The sequence below is a fragment of the Ostrea edulis genome, chromosome 6 (assembly GCF_947568905.1).
Source record: "Ostrea edulis chromosome 6, xbOstEdul1.1, whole genome shotgun sequence".
NCBI classification, from domain to species: Eukaryota; Metazoa; Mollusca; class Bivalvia; order Ostreida; family Ostreidae; genus Ostrea; species Ostrea edulis.
In genome coordinates this window covers 9,781,765-9,805,618 of record NC_079169.1, presented here as the reverse complement: position 1 = coordinate 9,805,618, position 23,854 = coordinate 9,781,765, and the positions used below count along the sequence as shown (strand labels likewise).

The window sequence follows — 23,854 nt, the reverse complement described above, 5'->3', positions numbered from 1 at the left end:
CTAAATTTATTTGAATCCCTTTACCGGTCTTGGTGACGTGTCTATATGAGTGAAAAATTCTCGAGAGAGACGTTAAACCAGATACAATCAATCAATGAAAACGATACCATGTCGGATTACAAAAATCCCACCATCTACTTATGAGATATGAAATATGGTCGTTATACATTGAAGGGAACATTGTTAAACACTACTAAATTCTATGAAAAATAAATGTCATTGGGTTTATCAGATAGAAAATACAGAAGTCCGGAATAATTATGAAGTAAACGTCGAGAGATGTCCATTATCGAAATTATCGAATTTGAAATGTGAACTTTCTGACATCACAACGACCCAAGGATGTAAACAGCGAGAAAGCAACGAATATTGATTGATTTGTATACTGTTTAACGTCCCTCTTGAGAATGTTTCACTCATATGGAAACGTCATCATTGCCATGGAAGGGCCGCAAAATTTAAGCCTATGTTCGCCGCTTACGATCTTTGAGCGGTCGACAGGGGATGCTTACCCCTCCTAGGCACCTGCTGATCCCACCTCTGGTATGTCCAGAGATCCTTGTTTGTACAACTCTTAATTTTATATTCCTTATAAGAGTTGAGATTGATCACTGCTCGATATGTTCACGTTTTCATTCAATGAGATTAAACGATTATGAATAAAATGTTTATCGTTTTAATGCTAATTAATGCTATAATTTAATAATTTAATGCTATTATTTGCTAAATAAGTAATAGTTTAAAGTGAAGTAGATGAAATTCACATGAAATGAAAAAGGGGGGGGGGGGTAAATGATGAATAAAATTATCTTATTTCATATTTTCATAAAAAGAAAGTTTTACCAAAATAATATTTGTATGAAAATGTGATTTCTTTTTAAAATATTTCAATAAAACATTTCTTCCCATATACCTCAATGTAAAATTCAAGGTGAAATAAATCAAACAGTAATAAACATTTTGTAATTACACAACATAGGAATTATGACACATCACCTGTATATAATATTTATGTCTCCAAATTGATTCCATACACGAGAGCATGTTCTGCGTATGATAAAATGTCGTGACAGGCTACTGCATGACAAATAAGTTGATGTTGGGCTTCGACAATCTTGTTTAAAGTCAGCATTTTTCATTAGATCGAATGCTGTCTGATGCGTTTCATACCACTCATTAGGTCGTTTTTTTTATACACTGAGTTTGAGAATTACTCCGTTTACCTGATTAAGATAGAGGGATCACTGCAGTTGTGAGTGGTGAACAGAGGATGCTTACTCCTAGGTACCTGGTCACACCTTTGGTGTTTCCAGGGTCCGTGTTTGTCCTATACTCAGTTTTGTATTCTTTAAAGGATTCATAAGATTGATCACTGTACGTTATCGTCACGTTTTCATATAGAATACTATTGTGCTTTTTTCTTCTCATTATTGCTATAGAGATAAAAAGGAGAGGGAAAGGGGCAGGTAGTTTATTTGTTTAATAAAAGCAGTTGAACACAACAATACTAAATGTAACAGTTGTAAATGCAATAGAGAATAAACAGAAAATGTTTTGATCTGCTAACTTATTCCTGCTATATATATATATATATATATATATATATATATATATAAATATAAGTCTTGCGTGCAAATAATTTAGAAATTTTCATGTTTTATATCTAATCTTACAATAGGTAAGGATTTTGGAAAAAATTTACCATCACACAAACAATCCAAACATTAAGCACCCCTTTTCGTAGACAACGATAAGATCACTGGATCAGGACCCTAGGCACTGTATTTCCATATGGATGCAATGATCATGTGTATGATGTGGGGAATTTGACTAGTCCACAAGGAAATAACGTGAATGTGATGGTACTCTTTCCCAATAACCAAAGACGGAAACACAGCCATGGACATCGTTCATATAAAAGACCAAGTATAAATGATGTCACGTTTGATTCACTTTTGCCTTACGTCAACAGACAATTAGGTCCACATCATATTCGCACAAAACTTTACTCTGTTTCTTTGAGAGTTTTACACACGTTATTTGAAGAAGCTATGGCTAGTCTATACTTGGATTTTTCAACACGTTAATATAGACTGAACTCTATGATTATGGATGTTGCCCATCACAGGCTCTTTAAACCAGCACAGACCATGGATGATATTCCTTCCAAATCATGCCACCAGTTCCTTAAGCTCCAATTTACAAACAAAGGAATAGATGCCGTCAACATAAGCAACATTCTTCGCCATAAAAGGGTTCAGTCGTGTGTTCCAACTTATTTCAAGTTCAAGTCTACACCCTTGTATTTCCTACAGCTATACTTCTACCATTGCATCCAAACTTTTTAATTATAAACAAACTTTGCAGTGCCTAAATATAGACCACCTTATACGTAATCCACCAACGTGTTCTTGTTCTTCTCTTTCTTTCAACTATAGTCCAGCTGGACATGTCATTACTGGTGATGTTGATATAGTTGAAAATGAGGACCTCAAATCACTTATTCTAAAAGGTCCTAAATACAGAGAACCTCAGTCTTTTAATTGGCGACAGAACTTCATCTCTATTATGAATACGGAACTTTCGGGATGTGCCAGAACGACCGATTAGATTTGACGTTTATACACCGCGGTCACGTGATAGTAAGCAATTGTAGGGCAAAGTTGACATCGTTACAACTGGTATTTCGCTAGCAGACGGTCCGTAAAGAACTATGCGCAATCCCACAATGACAATCCAATTCACTGTTGGTGCTTAGTACCTGGGTGTAAATTAGATGGAAGGAAAAAGGCGCATTTAGACGCGAATCCTTGGATGGAAGGCGTGATGTTTTACCGGTATCCTCAAGATATTCACTAGATTTGTTTTCCTCGCCAACTCACATAATTTAATCAAATGCATTTTCTTATAAATTGGTGTAGTGATTCCTTTCTTTGAAAAATAGCATTTTAATACAGTAATTTGATAGCAATTGAAGAATTCAATGCTTGTTTACTTAGTTGTTATTGTAATCCGGAAGTGACATGCCCTACAATTACGTTTGACGCGCGATAAAAGTCAGAGTGGATACGTATCTCGAAAGTCCCGTAATCTGTCGAAGATTATGCCAGACGATGGGCTAAATATGAAAAAGAACTTGATACATTGTCAGAATGGGTTAAAAGCATAAGAGGAATATTAAAATCCCGCATTCGACATATGAAAACAAAAGTACGTACCATCTATCCTTCTGTGTTTAGTAAACCAGAAGTGATAAAAGAATTAGATAGGTTACATGAGGAATATGTTTTGGTTCCAGCTGACAAAGCTAGTAACAACATTGTCTTTGTTTGTAAGGCTCATTATTACAACTGTATTTTCAACGAACTTGGCATTAATTCCACTTTTGGTAATCGTACTTATACTCCAACTGCCCTTTCAAAAGATGAAATTCTTCAAAACCATGCTTCAGTTTTAGACCCATTTAATATCCCAGTCAATGGGTCGAATGAATATGAGTTACCGTACCTATACTGAATTCCTAAACTACATAAAACCCCTTGCAAACAAAGATACATTGCTGGATCCAGTAAGTGCTCTACCAAGACCCTATTTTTGCTCCTCATGAAAATATTAACAGCTGTGAAGGAGGAACTTCAAACTTACTGTGCTACTACATATGCCAGAAGTGGTGTTAATCAAATGTGGATTCTAAAAAATTCTAAAGAACTTTGAATAAATTTGAAATCACAAAACTTTTCTCAAGTCAACATGTATGACTTTTCAACACTATACACGACCATTCCTCACGATAAATTAAAGACTAGACTTTTTGATATCATAGACAGTTGCTTCTTCAACAAAAATGGAAAACGGAAATATTCATATCTAGTGATCAGTCATTCAAAAACATACTTTGTTAAACACCAATCTGATTCCACGCACAAGTACTCTGAGGTTGAAATAAAAAATATGCTAGAGTTCCTCATTGACAACATCTTCGTGGTCTTTGGTGATCAGGACTTCCAACAGTCTGTTGGAACTCTCATGGGCACGAATTGTGATCCTTTGTTAGCTGACCTGTTTCTATATTCATATGAAGCAGAATTTATTAAAAAACTTCTACGTGAGAAGAAAAAATCTTTCGCTGTGGCCTTCAATTTGACATTTCGATATATCGATGACGTTTTGTCTATTAACAATAATAACTTTCATTCATATGTCGATTTGATATATCCCTGTGAGCTCGAAATAAAGGACACCACAGAGTCGTCCACTTCTGCTTCATACTTAGATATTTTATTGAAAGTAGACATTAACGGCAAACTGACAACTCAACTGTATGACAAACGGGATGATTTCAGCTTCTCCATCGTCAACTTCCCATATTTATGTAGCAATATTCCGTTATCACCTGCATATGGTGTTTATATATCTCAACTGATTCGATATGCAAGAGCTTGTTCTGCGTATAGTCAGTTTTTAAATCGAGGTAAGCTACAAGTTGATGGTACAGGAGTTTCAACAGTCTCGATTGAAGTAAGCATTTCGCATATTCTATGGTCGTTATAACGATGTAGTTTGTCAATACAACCTATCATTGGGTCAAATGCTGTCTGACGTGTTTCATACCGATTGTTAAGCAGTCCTTGGCACACCGATTTTGACTGCGGATAACTCCGTTTACCTGATCAGGATATGGGGCTGATAACTCCGTTTACCTGATCAGGATATAGGGCTCACGGCGGGTGTGACCGGTCAACAGGGGATGCTTACTCCTCCTAGGCACCTGATCCCACCTCTGGTGTGTCCAGGGGTCCGTGTTTGCCCAACTATCTATTTTGTATTGCTTATAGGTGTTCTGAGATTGATCACTGTTCGTTATCTTCACATTGCACTCATAAAATTGAAACTTGATAAAAAAAATTCAATTTATTTCGTTCGTTATACTTACCAACCATAAATATACATTAGGATAAAACAGATTCAAAAGCAATCTGAAATGGATGGAGGAAAAGAAAAAAATTCTTACCTCAAATTCAAAATTTTTAAAAACAGCAATATTCATCTGTCTTGTATTCTGTCCATCAAATATTATGTACACGAACAAACACTGAATGGTTGAAAACTATATACAAAATTGTTCATGTTCGCAACTCGCCGGAGATGATCATATCTCTGACAAAATAACCCCACTATTTACACAGTATGTATCGATCAATTATTTACAGCACATTTAAGAACTGGAACACCCTCATCAACATCTCTTAAGCAGAAATTGCAGAAAGTAGATTCTTTGCTCCAGTCTGCAGAATCTAAAATTGACTTCATAGATGCTCCATTAAATAAAGCCCGAGACGGTCCAATCGCTCTTGTACTATGTCCCGTCACTTTTGATTTATTTTTATTTTTGTAAGCCATGTGTATCGTCTAAACAATCCATTTTGAAATAGTTTGGGAAGTTACAGCTTGATGTGGTTCAAGTAAACTCAAAAATAGTTTGTTGCTATCTGTTTTAAGATCTTTCCGATATTCTTCTGTTTCTTCAAATAAAAATACAAAGATCTCTTGGGATCCAATAACTTGTTTTCTGAAAATGCAGAAACAGATATCTTTGTTCCATGATGATTGGGTATATCCTGCTTTGCCAAACCATGCCGGATGAATGTTACTGCCTTTTTCTGAATATTTATTTTAAAAAAAACTCCCAGTCTAAGAGATTGTAGATTACCGCATCTCTTGAAATTAGTAATACCAATCAGAAAAACAGTTTTGTAAGTTAAGTGTTTCAATGATGCATTTGTAATAGGTTCAAAAGGAGAAAATTGTAACATATCAAGAACCCTTGGTAAGTCTCATTCTGGAACTCCCATGCTTGATAACAAAGACGGGGAAGATTTGGTTCCCCCTTGTTTGTTGATATATTGAATTACAGTAGTGTTGTCGCGTCTGATCAAAACTTATCTGTTCTGAACTTGGTTTTGAAAATGCTTCAGAGATAAAAACACTGCTTCCGTCTCTAGACAATTGATATGAAGATTTTTGTGATGATTCTCCCAATTCCCTTGGACTATCTGATTGTTTAGGTGACCCCCATACCCCGTTAATGATGCATCGGTGGTTATGGTCACCCCGATTTCCTCTGGTTGCAAAGATCTGGAAATGTTCACTGAATCTAACCACCATTGTAGATGTTGAATTAGATGTTGTGTAACAGGGATCATTTTTCCCAATTCTAGAGAACTTGGTTTCCAAAAACTTAGTAGATGCAGTTGAATAGGTCTCATATAGAGACAAACATTCGGAATGAGATCTAAGCAAGAGGCCAATATCCCCAACCACTGGAGAAACTCTCTGGCTGTTCTCTGACCTAGCATTATCATATTGGTTGTTTGTGTTAATTTCCTCAATCTGTCCTGAGAAGGAATCACTATTTTTTGTCTGAGTAAAAACAAAGCCCCCAGATACACAATTTTCTGTTTGGGTTCTAGACAAGATTTCTCTTCGTTGATTATGAAACCTAGTGGAACCAATATATTGAGACATTTTTCTCGATCTTGAATTAACATTTCATTTGATTGGTTTACAATAAGCCAATCGTCTAAGTAAACTGCTAGACGAGCATTGTGTGTTCTCAAATATGTTGCTACTACAGACACCATTTTCGTGAAAACTCGTGGTGCTGATGTTGGTCAGAAACACATTGTTTTCCATTGATGACAGTGGTTTTCTACACAAAATCTTAGAAACGTTTGGTTTTTGAAAATATTGGTATGTGTAGATAAGCATCTGTTAAATCGATTGATATTGCCCAATCGTTTGGTTTCACCAGATTCAACACCTTGTATAAAGTGTCCATTTTGAAATATTGTTTCTTGAGATACTGATTGAGGGGTCTCAAATTCAAAATCGGTCTCATTTTCCCACATTTGTTTGGTTCAAGGAAAAATGTACTGTAAAAACCTGTTTGGCTTTCTTGATTTGAGACAGGTTCTATCGCATTTGTTCCTATTAAATCGTTTTCCTCTTTTAACCAAAAATGTTTTGTACACATGGAATAATTGTCTTTTTCACCCCTTGAAACGGAGGTTTTAACAAGAATTCCAATTTGTACCCATCTTTGATTATTGACAATACCCATCTGTCTTGAGTTATCAAATGCGAATTCTTTGAGAAAAATTTGAGTCGATCCCCAACTGGTATCTCTGGAAGCATTACAATTTGTGCTACCTGTTCTATATTCCAGTCATTTATTGGATTTTTTGGAAAATCCAAAAAGAACTCACTCTGTCTACTGTAGTAGATGAACTAGTAGATGCGGTTCTTGGATTCTTTTGAGCAGATGCCCTGTTGTTTGTCATTATGGACATTCTAGGCTTTTTGAAATTTACAGAGTTGTCAGTATTTTCTGAAATTTTTCGTTTTCGACTTTTTTCACTCCATTCTGGAATTCAGTCTTTAAGAGAATCTTTCTGTACTTTCCTCTATTTGAGTTTCTCTTCTAATTTCTTACCAAAGACTCCATCGTCTGATAATGGTAGACAAATAATCTTACTATGAACATCTTTCAGAGTATATAAACCAGTGTCTTGAGCTGCAGTTTTCCTTCTAATTAAATGGTAATTTAAAGCTCATGTCCTTCCCATTTGATCAAGAGTTTTGGTAGACATTGAGAAAATGTCTTTAATTGCTTGTACCGTCTCTGCATGCTGACAAGCTAACGTGTCCAGCAATGTTTCAAGAGCTTCCTGCATGTAACTTAATGAAATTATACCCATACGAGCAGCCATCTGACCTTGGTAAGCGAAGGTTTCAATGCTCTTGTAAGTTTGGGAAAACAAGTGCCTACTTTTACCCCAACCTTTGTTGGCCTTAGAGCTATGTTTTTTCCCATAACATTGGTTCCAAGATGTCATCTAATCCTGGTACTTGTAAAAGTACTGACGAGTGTGAGTGCACAGGAAAACATTGTCTATATTCCTCTCCATAGGCCGAGAATCTCTCAGGGTCAGCTATTCTCCAAGATTTCTTCTTGAGTCTTGTCTAATATCAAACCCACGTTTTCTTCATCTGTAGAAGAAACATTGCCAAAAATGTCATTTAGCGTTTTGTGTGTTCAACATTTTATTCATCAAATTCTGTTGTTGTTAGAGTCCAGAAAAGTCTGATTATGATCAGAAATAAGAGAAGCAATAGATTCCTCCTGTCTTGAGGATTCGTTTTCTCCTAATAGCTCACTAACTTCTCTAACACTGGGAGCTAAGGATATCATGTCCTCCATTTCAGGCACACTGTCCTTTCAATCTGGACTTCACTATCGAAAGGTATTAACGGACGCATTCCAAAAGAATCAACACTTGATAACATTGGTTCAGGTATCCGCGTGGATAAACCACCGGTATCCTGGTTAACTGACAAAGACACGTGCGACTCATGCACACTTCTAGCATTAGTATTTTCCGAAACAGAGTTAGATAAAGTTTGAATGCTTCCTCTCAAAAATTTCATCATTTACTCTGCTCTCGAGTTGTTCCATTTTGTCCATGGTATCTTTCTTCGAACTGCCGCTCGAAGATTTCCTCAACGCTCGTGTTTTCTTGGTTTTGGCCTCCATGGCTGTTTGTAAATTCTGGCATTCCGAACCCGAATTTAATTTTTCGTTAGTAATACTGGCCTCTTCCATAATGAATGGAAGGAAATACTTACGAAGAAAAAATAACAATTTACAGAATCACTTGATAAGTTCTGCAGGAAAAAAACGAACGTTCTTGTTGCACGTCGGAAGATGAACTGGTATGGGCAAGCTTCTGAGATGGGTTCTCGGTCTTATGAGTGTTTGAATCTTATTCTTTAAAACGCTTGCCCGCGAGTTATGAACGTTAATACGGGGAATATATTCTAATGTATATGTATGACTGGTAAGTATAATGAACGAAATAGAATTAAAATCTACTAGAAGTCAGTGGTGTGTAAAATATAGGCTGAATTGTTGAGGCATCGTCGCGCAAATTTGAACGATATAAAAGCGGCAGATATGAAAAAATGGGCCTACTGCAAGAATTATAACCCAGCCACTCATCCGTAAAACATAGGCCAAAGATGTAACCATTCTAAATCAGAATTATAATCTGGTCATTCATCCGCAAATTAAATTTCAAAGATGCAACCAATTATAAACCGGTCACTCATCCGTAAAATATAGGTCATTATAACCTAGCCACTCATCCGTAAAATATAGGTATGAGATGTAACCATTCTATAAATCAAAAATGGCCGTGTGCATCAATACGCAGCCACTCCTAATCATGTCTGTGTACCCTCGTGGTTATATCATACATGTGAGTTTGAATCATGGACCATTAAAAGAATTTACTGTTAATGGACACGGCAATGCTGGACGTATCAATATAGCTCCCCGAGAGCATTCGTCCCAGTGAGCTAAAATGACAGATTGATCACTGTTCGTTATATTCACCTTTCACATTCCAGATCTTTACAGGACCGACCCGTGTTGTATACTACAATGAAACTAAAACGTAATAGATGAAAGCTTACTATAATATGAGAAATGCTAAGTATCCAATCCCCTCGGAGGAAGAGCTGCTATATGCCAAAATAGCCAGCTTTCCAGGGAATCTGCCATGGGGAATAATCCACCATTGATGATTCTAGGGGCCCATGTTTGCCCTGTTGTTGATGTTGTATTCCTTATAAGGTTTATACTGCGGTATTGATGATCACAGACAAATTGGAGGTGACACAACAGGACATTTTAATACAATAGCGATATAAGCTTAACAAGGTCACAATCCTGATTTCCTACAACAATGTAAAACAGCTTCAATATACTGAAAGTTCATATAACATTGGTTAGACACACAACAATCTGTTAAATATGTAAATAACAATGCTGAGTAGAGTATCAAAATAACAAACACACTGTAATTCACAAATACTTCACGGAAGTTACAATTAAATCAATGAAATATGGACAAGTAACAAGCTACAGCGATCTTAGTCAACTTTGGCTGCAGAAAATATAACACAATTTATGTAGTCGTTTGAACTTTTGTTGGAAAGGGCTAGAGTAAATATAATTCAACAAAACCGTGACACATATGCCTAAAGTTATTGTACATAATAAAACATTTCATTTTTTATTTGCTATGAAAAAAATGTATTTAAATTTTACACTACCTTTCTAAATAAATATATATTTATGATACTCAGTTTTAAATGAGAAACGAGTAAACATGTGTATAGGTTTAAAAATCTACATCATTAATGAAGAATTGCGATAAATATTGTTTCTACTATTACATAGATGGGACAAGATTAATTGAGTTAGACACACTTGGTCCAAGATTTCCATATAACACTAATCATTAATTTCTTCTGTATAGAGTTATCTGATGGGACTACATACACGTGTCTCATCACAAATAATAAGCTGTAGTACTCCGCGTATCCCAGAGTTCCACATCGAACATACACCCTTACACAAACAATATAATAACATTTATCAGATCTAACAACAACTGATTGGCCACTAAGTAAGGTGAGCATAAGTCCTCAGTCTCTAGTACTTTTCTTTCTATTCATCATTTTCCTGGCTTGTAGGGGTTATATTCATCTTCTTTCATGGAAGCCAGTGTATGGTTAACGACCCTGTGGTGAGCCTCATCTGCTCGTATAGCCAACACTACATCCTTCATGGATGCAGTTTCCTGAAAAAACATAGATGAGGTCATTAAGGGTCGTAGGATATGTTTATTCACCGGGTAGAAAGGGGTTGTACTGGTCTGTCCTTAAGGATGCGAGAACATGGTTCACTTTCCGGTGATTAGCTTCATCCGCCCGAATGTTGAATATCACATCTTTCATCGTACCATAGTTCTGTAAATCAGTAGTGCGTTAACAAATGGTCAGCATACTACTAAATGTCTAAAGTCTTATTCAATCATTTATGAGTTAACAAATGGTCAGCATACTATCAAATGTCTAAAGTCTTATTCAATCAGTTATGTGTTAACAAATGGTCAGCATACTATCAAATGTCTAGTCTTATTCAATCAGTTATGTGTTAACAAATGGTCAGCATACTATTAAATGTCTAAAGTCTTATTCAATCAAATATGTGTTAACAAATGGTCAGCATACTATCAAATGTCTAAAGTCTTATTCAATCAGTTATGTGTTAACAAATGGTCAGCATACTATCAAATGTCTAAAGTCTTATTCAATCAGTTATGTGTTAACAAATGGTCAGCACAGTATCAAATGTCTAGTCTTATTCAATCAGTTATGTGTTAACAAATGGTCAGCATACTATCAAATGTCTAAAGTCTTATTCAATCAGTTATGTGTTAACAAATGGTCAGCACAGTATCAAATGTTTAAAGTCTTATTCAATCAGTTATGTGTTAACAAATGGTCAGCATACTATCAAATGTCTAGTCTTATTCAATCAGTTATGTGTTAACAAATGGTCAGCATACTATCAAATGTCTAAAGTCTTATTCAATCAGTTATGTGTTAACAAATGGTCAGCATACTATCAAATGTCTAGTCTTATTCAATCAGTTATGTGTTAACAAATGGTCAGCATACTATCAAATGTCTAAAGTCTTATTCAATCAGTTATGTGTTAACAAATGGTCAGCATACTATCAAATGTCTAAAGTCTTATTCAATCAGTTATGTGTTAACAAATGGTCAGCATACTATAAAATGTCTAAAGTCTTATTCAATCAGTTATGTGTTAACAAATGGTCAGCATACTATCAAATGTCTAAAGTCTTATTCAATCAGTTATGTGTTAACAAATGGTCAGCACAGTATCAAATGTCTAGTCTTATTCAATCAGTTATGTGTTAACAAATGGTCAGCACACTATCAAATGTCTAAAGTCTTATTCAATCAGTTATGTGTTAACAAATGGTCAGCATACTATCAAATGTCTAAAGTTTTATTCAATCAGTTATGTGTTAACAAATGGTCAGCATACTATCAAATGTCTAGTCTTATTCAATCAGTTATGTGTTAACAAATGGTCAGCACACTATCAAATGTCTAGTCTTATTCAATCAGTTATGTGTTAACAAATGGTCAGCACAGTATCAAATGTCTAGTCTTATTCAATCAGTTATCTGTTAACAAATGGTCAGCACACTATCAAATGTCTAAAGTCTTATTCAATCAGTTATGTGTTAACAAATGGTCAGCATACTACTAAATGTCTAAAGTCTTATTCAATCAGTTATGAGTTAACAAATGGTCAGCATACTATCAAATGTCTAAAGTCTTATTCAATCAGTTATGTGTTAACAAATGGTCAGCATACTATCAAATGTCTAGTCTTATTCAATCAGTTATGTGTTAACAAATGGTCAGCATACTATTAAATGTCTAAAGTCTTATTCAATCAAATATGTGTTAACAAATGGTCAGCATACTATCAAATGTCTAAAGTCTTATTCAATCAGTTATGTGTTAACAAATGGTCAGCATACTATCAAATGTCTAAAGTCTTATTCAATCAGTTATGTGTTAACAAATGGTCAGCACAGTATCAAATGTCTAGTCTTATTCAATCAGTTATGTGTTAACAAATGGTCAGCATACTATCAAATGTCTAAAGTTTTATTCAATCAGTTATGTGTTAACAAATGGTCAGCATACTATCAAATGTCTAGTCTTATTCAATCAGTTATGTGTTAACAAATGGTCAGTACACTATCAAATGTCTAGTCTTATTCAATCAGTTATGTGTTAACAAATGGTCAGCACACTATCAAATGTCTAGTCTTATTCAATCAGTTATGTGTTAACAAATGGTCAGCACACTATCAAATGTCTAAAGTCTTATTCAATCAGTTATGTGTTAACAAATGGTCAGCATACTATCAAATGTCTAAAGTCTTATTCAATCAGTTATGTGTTAACAAATGGTCAGCATACTATCAAATGTCTAAAGTCTTATTCAATCAGTTATGTGTTAACAAATGGTCAGCATACTATCAAATGTCTAAAGTCTTATTCAATCAGTTATGTGTTTACAAATGGTCAGCACAGTATCAAATGTCTAGTCTTATTCAATCAGTTATGTGTTAACAAATGGTCAGCACAGTATCAAATGTCTAGTCTTATTCAATCAGTTATGTGTTAACAAATGGTCAGCATACTATCAAATGTCTAAAGTCTTATTCAATCAGTTATGTGTTAACAAATGGTCAGCATACTATCAAATGTCTAAAGTCTTATTCAATCAGTTATGTGTTAACAAATGGTCAGCATACTATCAAATGTCTAAAGTCTTATTCAATCAGTTATGTGTTTACAAATGGTCAGCACACTATCAAATGTCTAGTCTTATTCAATCAGTTATGTGTTAACAAATGGTCAGCACAGTATCAAATGTCTAGTCTTATTCAATCAGTTATGTGTTAACAAATGGTCAGCATACTATCAAATGTCTAAAGTCTTATTCAATCAGTTATGTGTTAACAAATGGTCAGCATACAATCAAATGTCTAAAGTCTTATTCAATCAGTTATGTGTTAACAAATGGTCAGCATACTATCAAATGTCTAAAGTCTTATTCAATCAGTTATGTGTTAACAAATGGTCAGCATACTATCAAATGTCTAAAGTCTTATTCAATCAGTTATGTGTTAACAAATGGTCAGCATACTATCAAATGTCTAGTCTTATTCAATCAGTTATGTGTTAACAAATGGTCAGCACAGTATCAAATGTCTAGTCTTATTCAATCAGTTATGTGTTAACAAATGGTCAGCATACTATCAAATGTCTAAAGTCTTATTCAATCAGTTATGTGTTAACAAATGGTCAGCATACTATCAAATGTCTAAAGTCTTATTCAATCAGTTATGTGTTAACAAATGGTCAGCACAGTATCAAATGTCTAGTCTTATTCAATCAGTTATGTGTTAACAAATGGTCAGCATACTATCAAATGTCTAAAGTCTTATTCAATCAGTTATGTGTTAACAAATGGTCAGCATACTATCAAATGTCTAAAGTCTTATTCAATCAGTTATGTGTTAACAAATGGTCAGCACAGTATCAAATGTCTCAAGTCTTATTCAATCAGTTATGTGTTAACAAATGGTCAGCACAGTATCAAATGTCTCAAGTCTTATTCAATCAGTTATGTGTTAACAAATGGTCAGCATATTATTAAATGTCTAAAGTCTTATTCAATCAGTTATGTGTTAACAAATGGTCAGCATACTATCAAATGTCTAAAGTCTTATTCAATCAGTTATGTGTTAACAAATGGTCAGCACAGTATCAAATGTCTAGTCTTATTCAATCAGTTATGTATTAACAAATGGTCAGCATACTATCAAATGTCTAAAGTCTTATTCAATCAGTTATGTGTTAACAAATGGTCAGCATACTATCAAATGTCTAAAGTCTTATTCAATCAGTTATGTGTTAACAAATGGTCAGCATACTATCAAATGTCTAAAGTCTTATTCAATCAGTTATGTGTTAACAAATGGTCAGCACAGTATCAAATGTCTAAAGTCTTATTCAATCAGTTATGTGTTAACAAATGGTCAGCATACTATCAAATGTCTAGTCTTATTCAATCAGTTATGTGTTAACAAATGGTCAGCATACTATCAAATGTCTAGTCTTATTCAATCAGTTATGTGTTAACAAATGGTCAGCACAGTATCAAATGTCTAAAGTCTTATTCAATCAGTTATGTGTTAACAAATGGTCAGCATACTATCAAATGTCTAAAGTCTTATTCAATCAGTTATGTGTTAACAAATGGTCAGCATACTATTAAATGTCTAAAGTCTTATTCAATCAGTTATGTGTTAACAAATGGTCAGCACAGTATCAAATGTCTAGTCTTATTCAATCAGTTATGTGTTAACAAATGGTCAGCATACTATCAAATGTCTAAAGTCTTATTCAATCAGTTATGTGTTAACAAATGGTCAGCATACTATTAAATGTCTAAAGTCTTATTCAATCAGTTATGTGTTAACAAATGGTCAGCACAGTATCAAATGTCTAGTCTTATTCAATCAGTTATGTGTTAACAAATGGTCAGCATACTATCAAATGTCTAAAGTCTTATTCAATCAGTTATGTGTTAACAAATGGTCAGCATACTATCAAATGTCTAAAGTCTTATTCAATCAGTTATGTGTTAACAAATGGTCAGCATACTATCAAATGTCTAAAGTCTTATTCAATCAGTTATGTGTTAACAAATGGTCAGCACAGTATCAAATGTCTAAAGTCTTATTCAATCAGTTATGTGTTAACAAATGGTCAGCATACTATCAAATGTCTAAAGTCTTATTCAATCAGTTATGTGTTAACAAATGGTCAGCACAGTATCAAATGTCTAGTCTTATTCAATCAGTTATGTGTTAACAAATGGTCAGCACAGTATCAAATGTCTAAAGTCTTATTCAATTAGTTATGTGTTAACAAATGGTCAGCATACTATCAAATGTCTAAAGTCTTATTCAATCAGTTATGTGTTAACAAATGGTCAGCACAGTATCAAATGTCTAGTCTTATTCAATCAGTTATGTGTTAACAAATGGTCAGCACAGTATCAAATGTCTAAAGTCTTATTCAATTAGTTATGTGTTAACAAATGGTCAGCACAGTATCAAATGTCTAGTCTTATTCAATCAGTTATGTGTTAACAAATGGCCAGCATACTATCAAATGTCTAAAGTCTTATTCAATCAGTTATGTGTTAACAAATGGTCAGCATACTATCAAATGTCTAGTCTTATTCAATTAGTTATGTGTTAACAAATGGTCAGCATACTATCAAATGTCTAGTCTTATTCAATCAGTTATGTGTTAACAAATGGTCAGCATACTATCAAATGTCTAGTCTTATTCAATTAGTTATGTGTTAACAAATGGTCAGCATACTATCAAATGTCTAGTCTTATTCAATCAGTTATGTGTTAACAAATGGTCAGCACAGTATCAAATGTCTAGTCTTATTCAATCAGTTATGTGTTAACAAATGGTCAGCATACTATCAAATGTCTAAAGTCTTATTCAATCAGTTATGTGTTAACAAATGGTAAGCACAGTATCAAATGTCTAAAGTCTGATGAAGTTCAAGTAGCATTATCAATCACGGCAAGATTAGAAAATACATGTAATATTAAAAGGGTGTTAAAATGAAAGATCATAGTAAGCAAAGCAATATAGCCTGAATATTCGCCTAAACACTTCAAAATACTTTTTACAACTCTTAATTTCTTTTGTTCATGCAATATCTTAAATTTATACCCAGTAATGCAAAATAGAAAAAAGATAAGATAATGCTATATATATATATATATATATATATATATATATATATATATATATACATTGTAGCAAATACATGTATCTCAATCTGACTAAAGTATAGAGACCTATGTTATATACAGTTTATAATATACATGAAGGTCTGTATTTTAGTCAGATTCCATGTACCTTTGAATGAAAGACGTTTAAAAAATGTTTCCGGTTCAGGGGTGCTTAAAGGGTTGGAAACGGTAATCATAGAAGAAAAATTACAAAACAATTGTTACTTACAGGAAGCTTCCAATATCGAATGGCTACTTCCGGTGCTTTCTTGGTTTTCCAGTGTGTTAACGGACCGGATTCTATATCCTACAACATGAATATTTCCAAATATGATAAAATATGATAAAGACTGGGGAGGATTCATGGAATTCCTCGTGATAAAAAGAAAATGTGAAGAACATGTATAATACAAGTACGGATGTTAAAGAACAATAGTGAAATCAAATTAATTCGCGATAATATGTTCTTCGTTTAGAAAAAAATGCTACAGTATTTCGGGCCAAATACGTATTTAACATCAACACGCCGGTATAGAAATCAATTAGTCCTACAGTTTATATTGGGAAGAGCACAGTAACACATCCTAATTATATTCATTTGTAAGTTTTTACAGTCCGTACCTTGAGACATTTTGAGTAGGTGAATACGGCCTCCTCCTCCAAGTAGCCGACAAATCGATGACAGAATCGAGGGCTGACTAGGTAAGCCATGCTAAACACGGTGACAAACGCACCTACAAAACCATCACAAATTCCTGTGACAAATACTCTAGTACCAAGTGTAATGTATTTCTACCAAGTGAAACATTGCAATACATTTCTATCAAGTGAAACATTGCAATACATTTCTACCAAGTGAAACATTGCAATACATTTCTATCAAGTGAAACATTGCAATACATTTCTATCAAGTGAAACATTGCAATACATGTCTACCAAGTGAAACACTGCAATACATTTCATCAAGTGAAACATTGCAATACATTTCTATCAAGTGAAACATTGAAATACATTTCTACCAAGTGAAACATTGCAATACATTTCTACCAGGTGAAACATTGCAATACATTTCTACCAAGTGAAACAATGATTACAGAGACAGAGACAGCCAGCCTACCTTGAGACAGGATTACGCCACTCCTAAATAACCAGGACGGCTGTCGGAGCTGTAGGGCTGTCATCAGATGCATCCTTTCGTTTTCTGCTTCCTCTGAACAAATGATTTAATAAAACACAATTCAGTTTTGTTACTCTATTTCAGAATCCTTTCTCTACTCTGCACTTGAACATTATTTCGGTTTTTGTTGTTGTTTTTGTGTGCGTGAAATTGCTGAACGAACGATGAACTTTTAAAAAGCAGACTGACTTCAATCTTCGGCCTACTATCTATAACTATTATCTTATTGAACAAAAATTATTCTCAGATTTTTTTTTTTTTTTTACCTAAAAGTGTATGTATCCAGCCATGATCTCGCTTGAGTCTGCGCAATGAATGTAAGTGCCGCGTCATCGCTGCCACCATCCCTGGTACCCCAGCTACAGTTTCCAGGAAACAAATGCGTCTACATAGAAAAATTAATTCTATTCATGCATGCATATCTTGTGGTAATGCATTCACAGTTTGAGCTTAAAAGGTGTAACAATTTCACAACGCAAAGAATGTTCTAGCCCATAAATGTCATGGACAAGTTGAGCATTGAACAACAATTATTCCATTAATGAGTTTAATGATTAAGAAGGTGAACAATAAATACATTAATTAATACACAAATGTGTTTAATTGTAAACTGTCAATAACAGAAATAACTTACAGAACCCATTTTTTCTCAGTTCTCTGGCCCCAGTTGAATCCCGTTAAAAGGTCAAATGAGGATCGTAGAAGCTTTACCGATCGAAATGCGAGCTGTAAAGAACGAAACATGCCGAATGATAGCACATATATTCAAAACAAACAACACAAAGAGTCACTTTATAGAAAACAAGAGACATCTCTTAAGTTTCAGTAATTTTTAAGGACAACTCGCTGAATTGTACACTACATGTATGTGCATTTACACATGTATCTCTATTCAAGTGCATTTACACATGTATCTCTATTCAAGTGCATTTACACATGTATCTCTATTCAAGTGCATTTACACATGTATCTCTATTCAAGTGCATTTACACATGTATCTCTATTCAAGTGCATTTACACATGTATCTCTATTCAAAGTAAACTTTACGGGTGCAAAAAGTCATTGGAAGCAAACAAAAATTATAGGAGGAGAAGCGTTTTGAAATTTATTCATATAAAGATACCCGATACATTTACACACGTAGACACATAATGACAAATGGACGATTACAGTCTTCCACAGCTAAAATTTCCCAAGCGATAACCTTAGGCACACGATTTTTGTTTGCGATTTTGTTAAAATGTGGCTGCAGACATTAATTCTACAGATGCTTACTTTGTCTACGAATCCCTCGGGCGGCTTGTGAGTGACCTTCACATTGTGGAGTTCTTCCTCGGACCTTGAATTAAAAATAAAAATGGATTACACGCATCAATTTAAGAAATAATATAGATTTCAAGCTTTTGTGATAGATTGTTTACTTGATCAATCATATTTTATTCCCGTTTGCTACTAGTACATGTAATGTGATGTATTTTGTCAATAGTTGAAATATATTTTTTTTCTTGAGTATTGGCAAGTCCAAGCATTTGCAATGTAAACATTTGACTGTTACGAGTCCGCGTCACAATCCCAGAGTACGATAGAGGGCTTTCTGTATGTCCGGTCCCATTGTAAATTACACTAATTCAAAACAAGATATGGTTATCAATTACACTATTTAGTGAGTACATGTATAGTATAAATGAATGATTTGACTCGAGTATCCCAAATCAGAAATAGGAGTCGCGACGTTATAGGTACACAAGGAGTTCCATAATATTGTTCTATGCCTGGCGCTCAGGGCCGTACCAGAGAGGGTTCCTTACCGCGCTATTAATGCCTACCGTGACACGAGACTTCCGTTTTAAGGTCTTATCCGAAAGACCCGTGACTTTCACTTCTAAATGCCGGACGCAGCACCAAGAATCGAACCCGGGGCCTCCATATTAAGCTGACTTCCTAACCACTAGGCTACTCCGGCCGGCCGACCGTATCATTATCTAGAAAATATTTTGCATTTACCATATCGGGTGTGGAAGTGTGTGTGTTCCAATGGGCGGAGGGTCCTTCAGGGACTGTACAGCGGCGTCCGTAGACTGGGACTTTCTACAAAACACACAGAATGTCAGAACATTGAAGTTAGGTACGCTCTACACGACATCTCAATTTTATTTAGAGTTATTTTCATCTCCATCATGCAATATTGATTAAAGTTGATTACTGACTGAAGATCGGGAAATATGTGCGCTTGCGTTTTTGCCCGGTATAAGCGGACAGAGCTAGCAAGGCCAGCATCCGCTCATTGTCCGAAAGTGGACACATTTCCCGATATTCAGTTGATAGTTTTTAAAATTACATTTTCCTAATTCTATATATGTATTTCTGATTGTAAAAGTGCACATTTGTCTGCATTTTCAGAAGCAGTCGAAGTTTTACACCCGTCATTATCATCTATACACAAATGTGACGTCACACTAACCTGAAATGTTCAAGATGGCCGGGGTCTGGTATTTTTTCAAAATTTCCTTCTTTGAACTTCTTGATGTTGTCTTCGATATCAGTCTTTGTTGCTGCATGACGCAACTAAAATGTCAAATGTTTAAAATCCAGGATTTTCTTTAACGCGAAAGCAAAAATCAAAGAATCAATATTACACTACCATCATTTTATCTTGAACAAGCAACAAAGCTATACTTTTGAATTAGTATATATTTTATGGTGTCTTTATTTTGGTACTATTATTATCAGGAAGAGATTCAGGGTGGTTTGCCAGGGTGAGGTTTTATAATTCGTTGAAAGCAGTTTAGGTTTGTTCTGTTTTGTTTTTGTGATGGGGGGTGGGGGGGGGGGGGGTAGGGGTGTCCAACTATACGCTTTATTAACTAGTTCTGTATGCATGCATAACAAATAAGAGGTGGGGGGGGGGTGCGACCGTCACCTAGCTGGATCTTTCTATTCACACACAGATCTGACTCGTAAAACAGAGGTTCAGGATCTCTCTGTTCACACACAGATCTGACTCTTAAAACAAACAGAGGTTCAGGATCTCCCTGTTCACACACAGATCTGACTCGTAAAACAAACAGAGGTTCAGGATCTCTCTGTTCACACACAGATCACTGAACGTAATAATGAAAACTAGTGAAATTATCGAACGTAATTGTACTGAACGTAATAAAGAGATAATCGAATAAACGCACTCACAACGTAATGAGAGCACTGGTCGGAACACTGGAATTTACCTTCACTCGGTTACCATTACTAACAGAAACTAAAGGTTGACATTTCACGAATACTTTGTAAGGATAATCACTGCACGCATGAAGGCACTTTAGCTAACGAGTTCAACATACTCCATCTAATATACAGGCACCCGACGTTTTAAATATCTAGAATCAAAAGATAAAAAAATGTCTTCCTATTTGTAAACAAACTTCACAGTTTGTTTATAGGTAAAACGTCGAGTGTCTGTGATTTAAAATGCCGGTGTGAGGAGATTTGAACATTCTTTCCAGTACATTTGATGCCTTTCGGAAGAACTTAGATCTATAATGCATAACGCATAAAGCAAACACAATAGATTAAAAAGTTTTAAATTTGCAGCTTTGATATTCGATCGAATCAGAAGATTTCCCAGGTACAATATTTCTGTTGAAAACCCATTAAATAAAAACCTTTTTATGAAACCTGCTTACATGTTAATTTCAAAGTTCAGTTGTTCTTCATGAATTCTAAAATGCTTTTTTTAAAGGAAAAATTCTAATAGATGTAATCTGAGCCCAGTCCTAACTCTGATTAAGTCTTAAATTGTTCAATATTTTTTTAAATTGATTTTACAATTTGTGCTCTTGTTATTCTTATTTATCATTTTCAAATAATTGTTATAGCTAGGACTTTGAATTAACACTTTCTTAATTTCGTATTCTAACATGATCGTCGGAGATCTAGAGGGGGGTGGGTGGGGTGGGTGTACTCATTTAACATTTAAGGATGTTTGCAGTGATTAAAAAATTAGGTCGAGCTGCTTAATTCACAGGTATCTGAATGTTAATCAATAAATAGTAGAAGAAAAAACTCTTATCCATCTCTATCTTTCTTTCTTTTTTCTATTTACATCTATTTACTGATTAAAATTCTGATACCTGTGCTTAATTCCACAGAAATTGTGAACATATTCGGTTATCATAGACAAATCTTGTTTAAACAGAGATGCTTTGAGGAGAGAGAGAGAGAGAGAGAGAGAGAGAGAGAGAGAGAGAGAGAGAGAGAGGTCTTACCCCATTATTTGTGCGAATTCCGGTGACTCTAAGAAGGATGCTGGACGCGTTTCCTAGATCGTGCAGCTGTTTACTCGATTGCCACGCTCCGTATTCACACAGTTTGGTCACTTGTCGAAAACTCCCCATATCACATCAAATCTTTGTGAAATTTTAAAGACCTTATAACAATTCTTTTTATACCATGCAAAATATGCACAAGGACTTGAATTTATAAATATTCTTGAAAGCACCCACTCCCTTAAATAACCTCTTAGCGCAAGCGCAGATACGGTATTTCGTCACGATATTCTAAATTTACTATGTCCTTCCTTGGGATATACCACTAGTTCCCCTCTCTGTAGCTTAAACTAACACATGTTCAGGTAAAATTTTGAAGGTAGAATCTCTGGTGATATTATTCAGTACGATTTCATAAAAAATATTCATAATTTGATAGGTATATATTAATAAATTAACCTTAAATCGACCTTGTTTACATCCTTGTTAAGGGCACCGACAGGGGAATTACGCAATTCACGTCCTCCTTTCATCATCGTCACGTTTACCCGGTTCAACAATATTCCTCGAGTGTTGGCTAATGAAAAAAAATATATATTCGGAAATTCTTACATCAGAAAAGTTGTTTTTAAAATCTTATGCATGTTTTGGCCAACGATATACAATAAAAATGTTTTCATTGATTTTAAGTCTTGCTAAAGTTAGAACTATAAATAGCTATTAAATATCGAAATTATGATTTTTAAAAATAATCTAAATAACTCGGGATCGACTACACGCATCAGAAACATAAAGACCATAATGGAATCCTCATCGCGTTTTACTCACTAGTATATGTAGACAAAAATCCTTCTTCCATTAATTATCAATCATACTGTTCTCAGTGCATCGCCAGGGGCGGATCCAGGAATTGCGGATACGGGACGCGCCGCTTTATGAGGCAGGGGGTCGGGGGCGCCTTGAGGCCCCCAGTGGGTCCATGGCGAAGCCCTGGTGGGAGGGGGCAAGGGGACAAAGCCCCCGGAAACTCCTGGATTTTACAGATTTGATAGGGCTTGAAATATGTTTTACTCACGGGTATATGTAGACAAGAATCCTTCTTCCATTATAAATCATTGTTCATAAAGGTCTGTGTATAAATATATTTATAACATTATAAATCATTGTTCATAAAGGTCTGTGTATAAATATATTTAAAACATAAATCATTAATATTGTTCATAAAGGTCTATGTGTAAATATATTTAAAACATTATAAATCATAGCAAATGAATATTCTAAACGGCTAATAATCCATTAAAATAACAGGAAAATTTTTAAGACTTTGAAACAGTAATCATACAGGGTATCTATAACTACACCATTATCCTCTGTTAGAGAAGTGAACAGACATAGCTAGTTATTGTAAAGCCCTCAACTTCTCTTAAAAATATAGATCTATTTATTATTGTGTACTATGAATTAAACTTTTCCATCGAAGGGTTTTTACATCATAACGGAAAATGTAACAAAATCATTATTTTAATTTTAAACACAGGATGAATGCATTGGCTTACTCACTTGATTGAATGAATTTTTAAAACTACTCCATTAAAAAAATCACTGATTTAGTATTGGAAGTCGCATGAACCTTAAGAACACAACTAACGTTCACTTCTAGCCGTGACTCGCCAGAAATAGGACTAATCTAAACCAAAATTTTGATTGGACGAGTAATTTGTGGGTTTTCCAATATTATCGAGAAAATAATTAAATTCTTTAGCTTTTATAAATCAATTTCAAAAACTGGTATATAATCACAGGCACCAGACGTTTGAACCCATCCCTTTTTTTAATGAGCAAATCAAAACTAAGGAGAAATATTTTCTGAAAATACGTAGATTCTATATACATGTATATATATATATGCATTGCATCAATTTTTCTAATCCCAATGCATATCATTTATCAAACTCTTAAGTTATACAGTTTTACTAGATCGATCCAGTATACATGTAACTAATAGTTTGATGAAAAAGCAAAATGATATTGGGAATCGGAAAAATTGCATAGTATTTTACAG

At 34.6% G+C, this 23,854-nt stretch overlaps 1 protein-coding gene and 1 pseudogene across 2 annotated transcripts; both read right to left on the bottom strand.

The window, feature by feature from the left end:
• Positions 1-4,900: 4,900 nt before the first annotated feature.
• On the bottom strand, positions 4,901-9,578 carry LOC125645502 (uncharacterized; annotated as a pseudogene).
• A 149-nt stretch (positions 9,579-9,727) lies between these two features.
• On the bottom strand, positions 9,728-22,916 carry LOC125646679 (uncharacterized). 2 transcript variants are annotated; one of them, XM_048873172.2, is made up of 12 exons: positions 22,621-22,766; positions 22,252-22,369; positions 21,793-21,933; positions 19,995-20,098; positions 19,538-19,621; positions 18,809-18,872; positions 18,167-18,258; positions 17,799-17,917; positions 17,473-17,565; positions 16,977-17,089; positions 16,585-16,662; positions 9,728-10,706 (listed from the first exon to the last, which is right to left on the bottom strand). In XM_048873172.2, the coding sequence occupies exons 3-12, from the start codon at positions 21,919-21,921 to the stop codon at positions 10,581-10,583; spliced, it is 1,002 nt and encodes a 333-aa protein (XP_048729129.1). In that variant the 5' UTR covers positions 21,922-21,933; positions 22,252-22,369; positions 22,621-22,766; the 3' UTR covers positions 9,728-10,580. The 2 variants fall into 2 exon arrangements, with proteins under 2 accessions (XP_048729129.1, XP_048729130.1); XM_048873173.2 differs by having other exon boundaries at positions 9,728-10,875; positions 21,793-22,369; positions 22,621-22,916.
• Between the last annotated feature and the right edge of the window lie 938 nt (positions 22,917-23,854).

Coding starts and splice junctions, on each gene's coding strand:
- LOC125646679 (XM_048873173.2), bottom strand. CDS start 21,921: ATGGGGAGTTTTCGACAAGTGACCAAACTGTGTGAATACGGAGCGTGG. Junction 20,099..21,792: donor GAATTCGCACAAATAATGGG/GTAAGACCTCTC, acceptor TTGACATTTTAG/TTGCGTCATGCAGCAACAAA. Junction 17,090..17,472: donor TGGCGTAATCCTGTCTCAAG/GTAGGCTGGCTG, acceptor ATGGTTTTGTAG/GTGCGTTTGTCACCGTGTTT.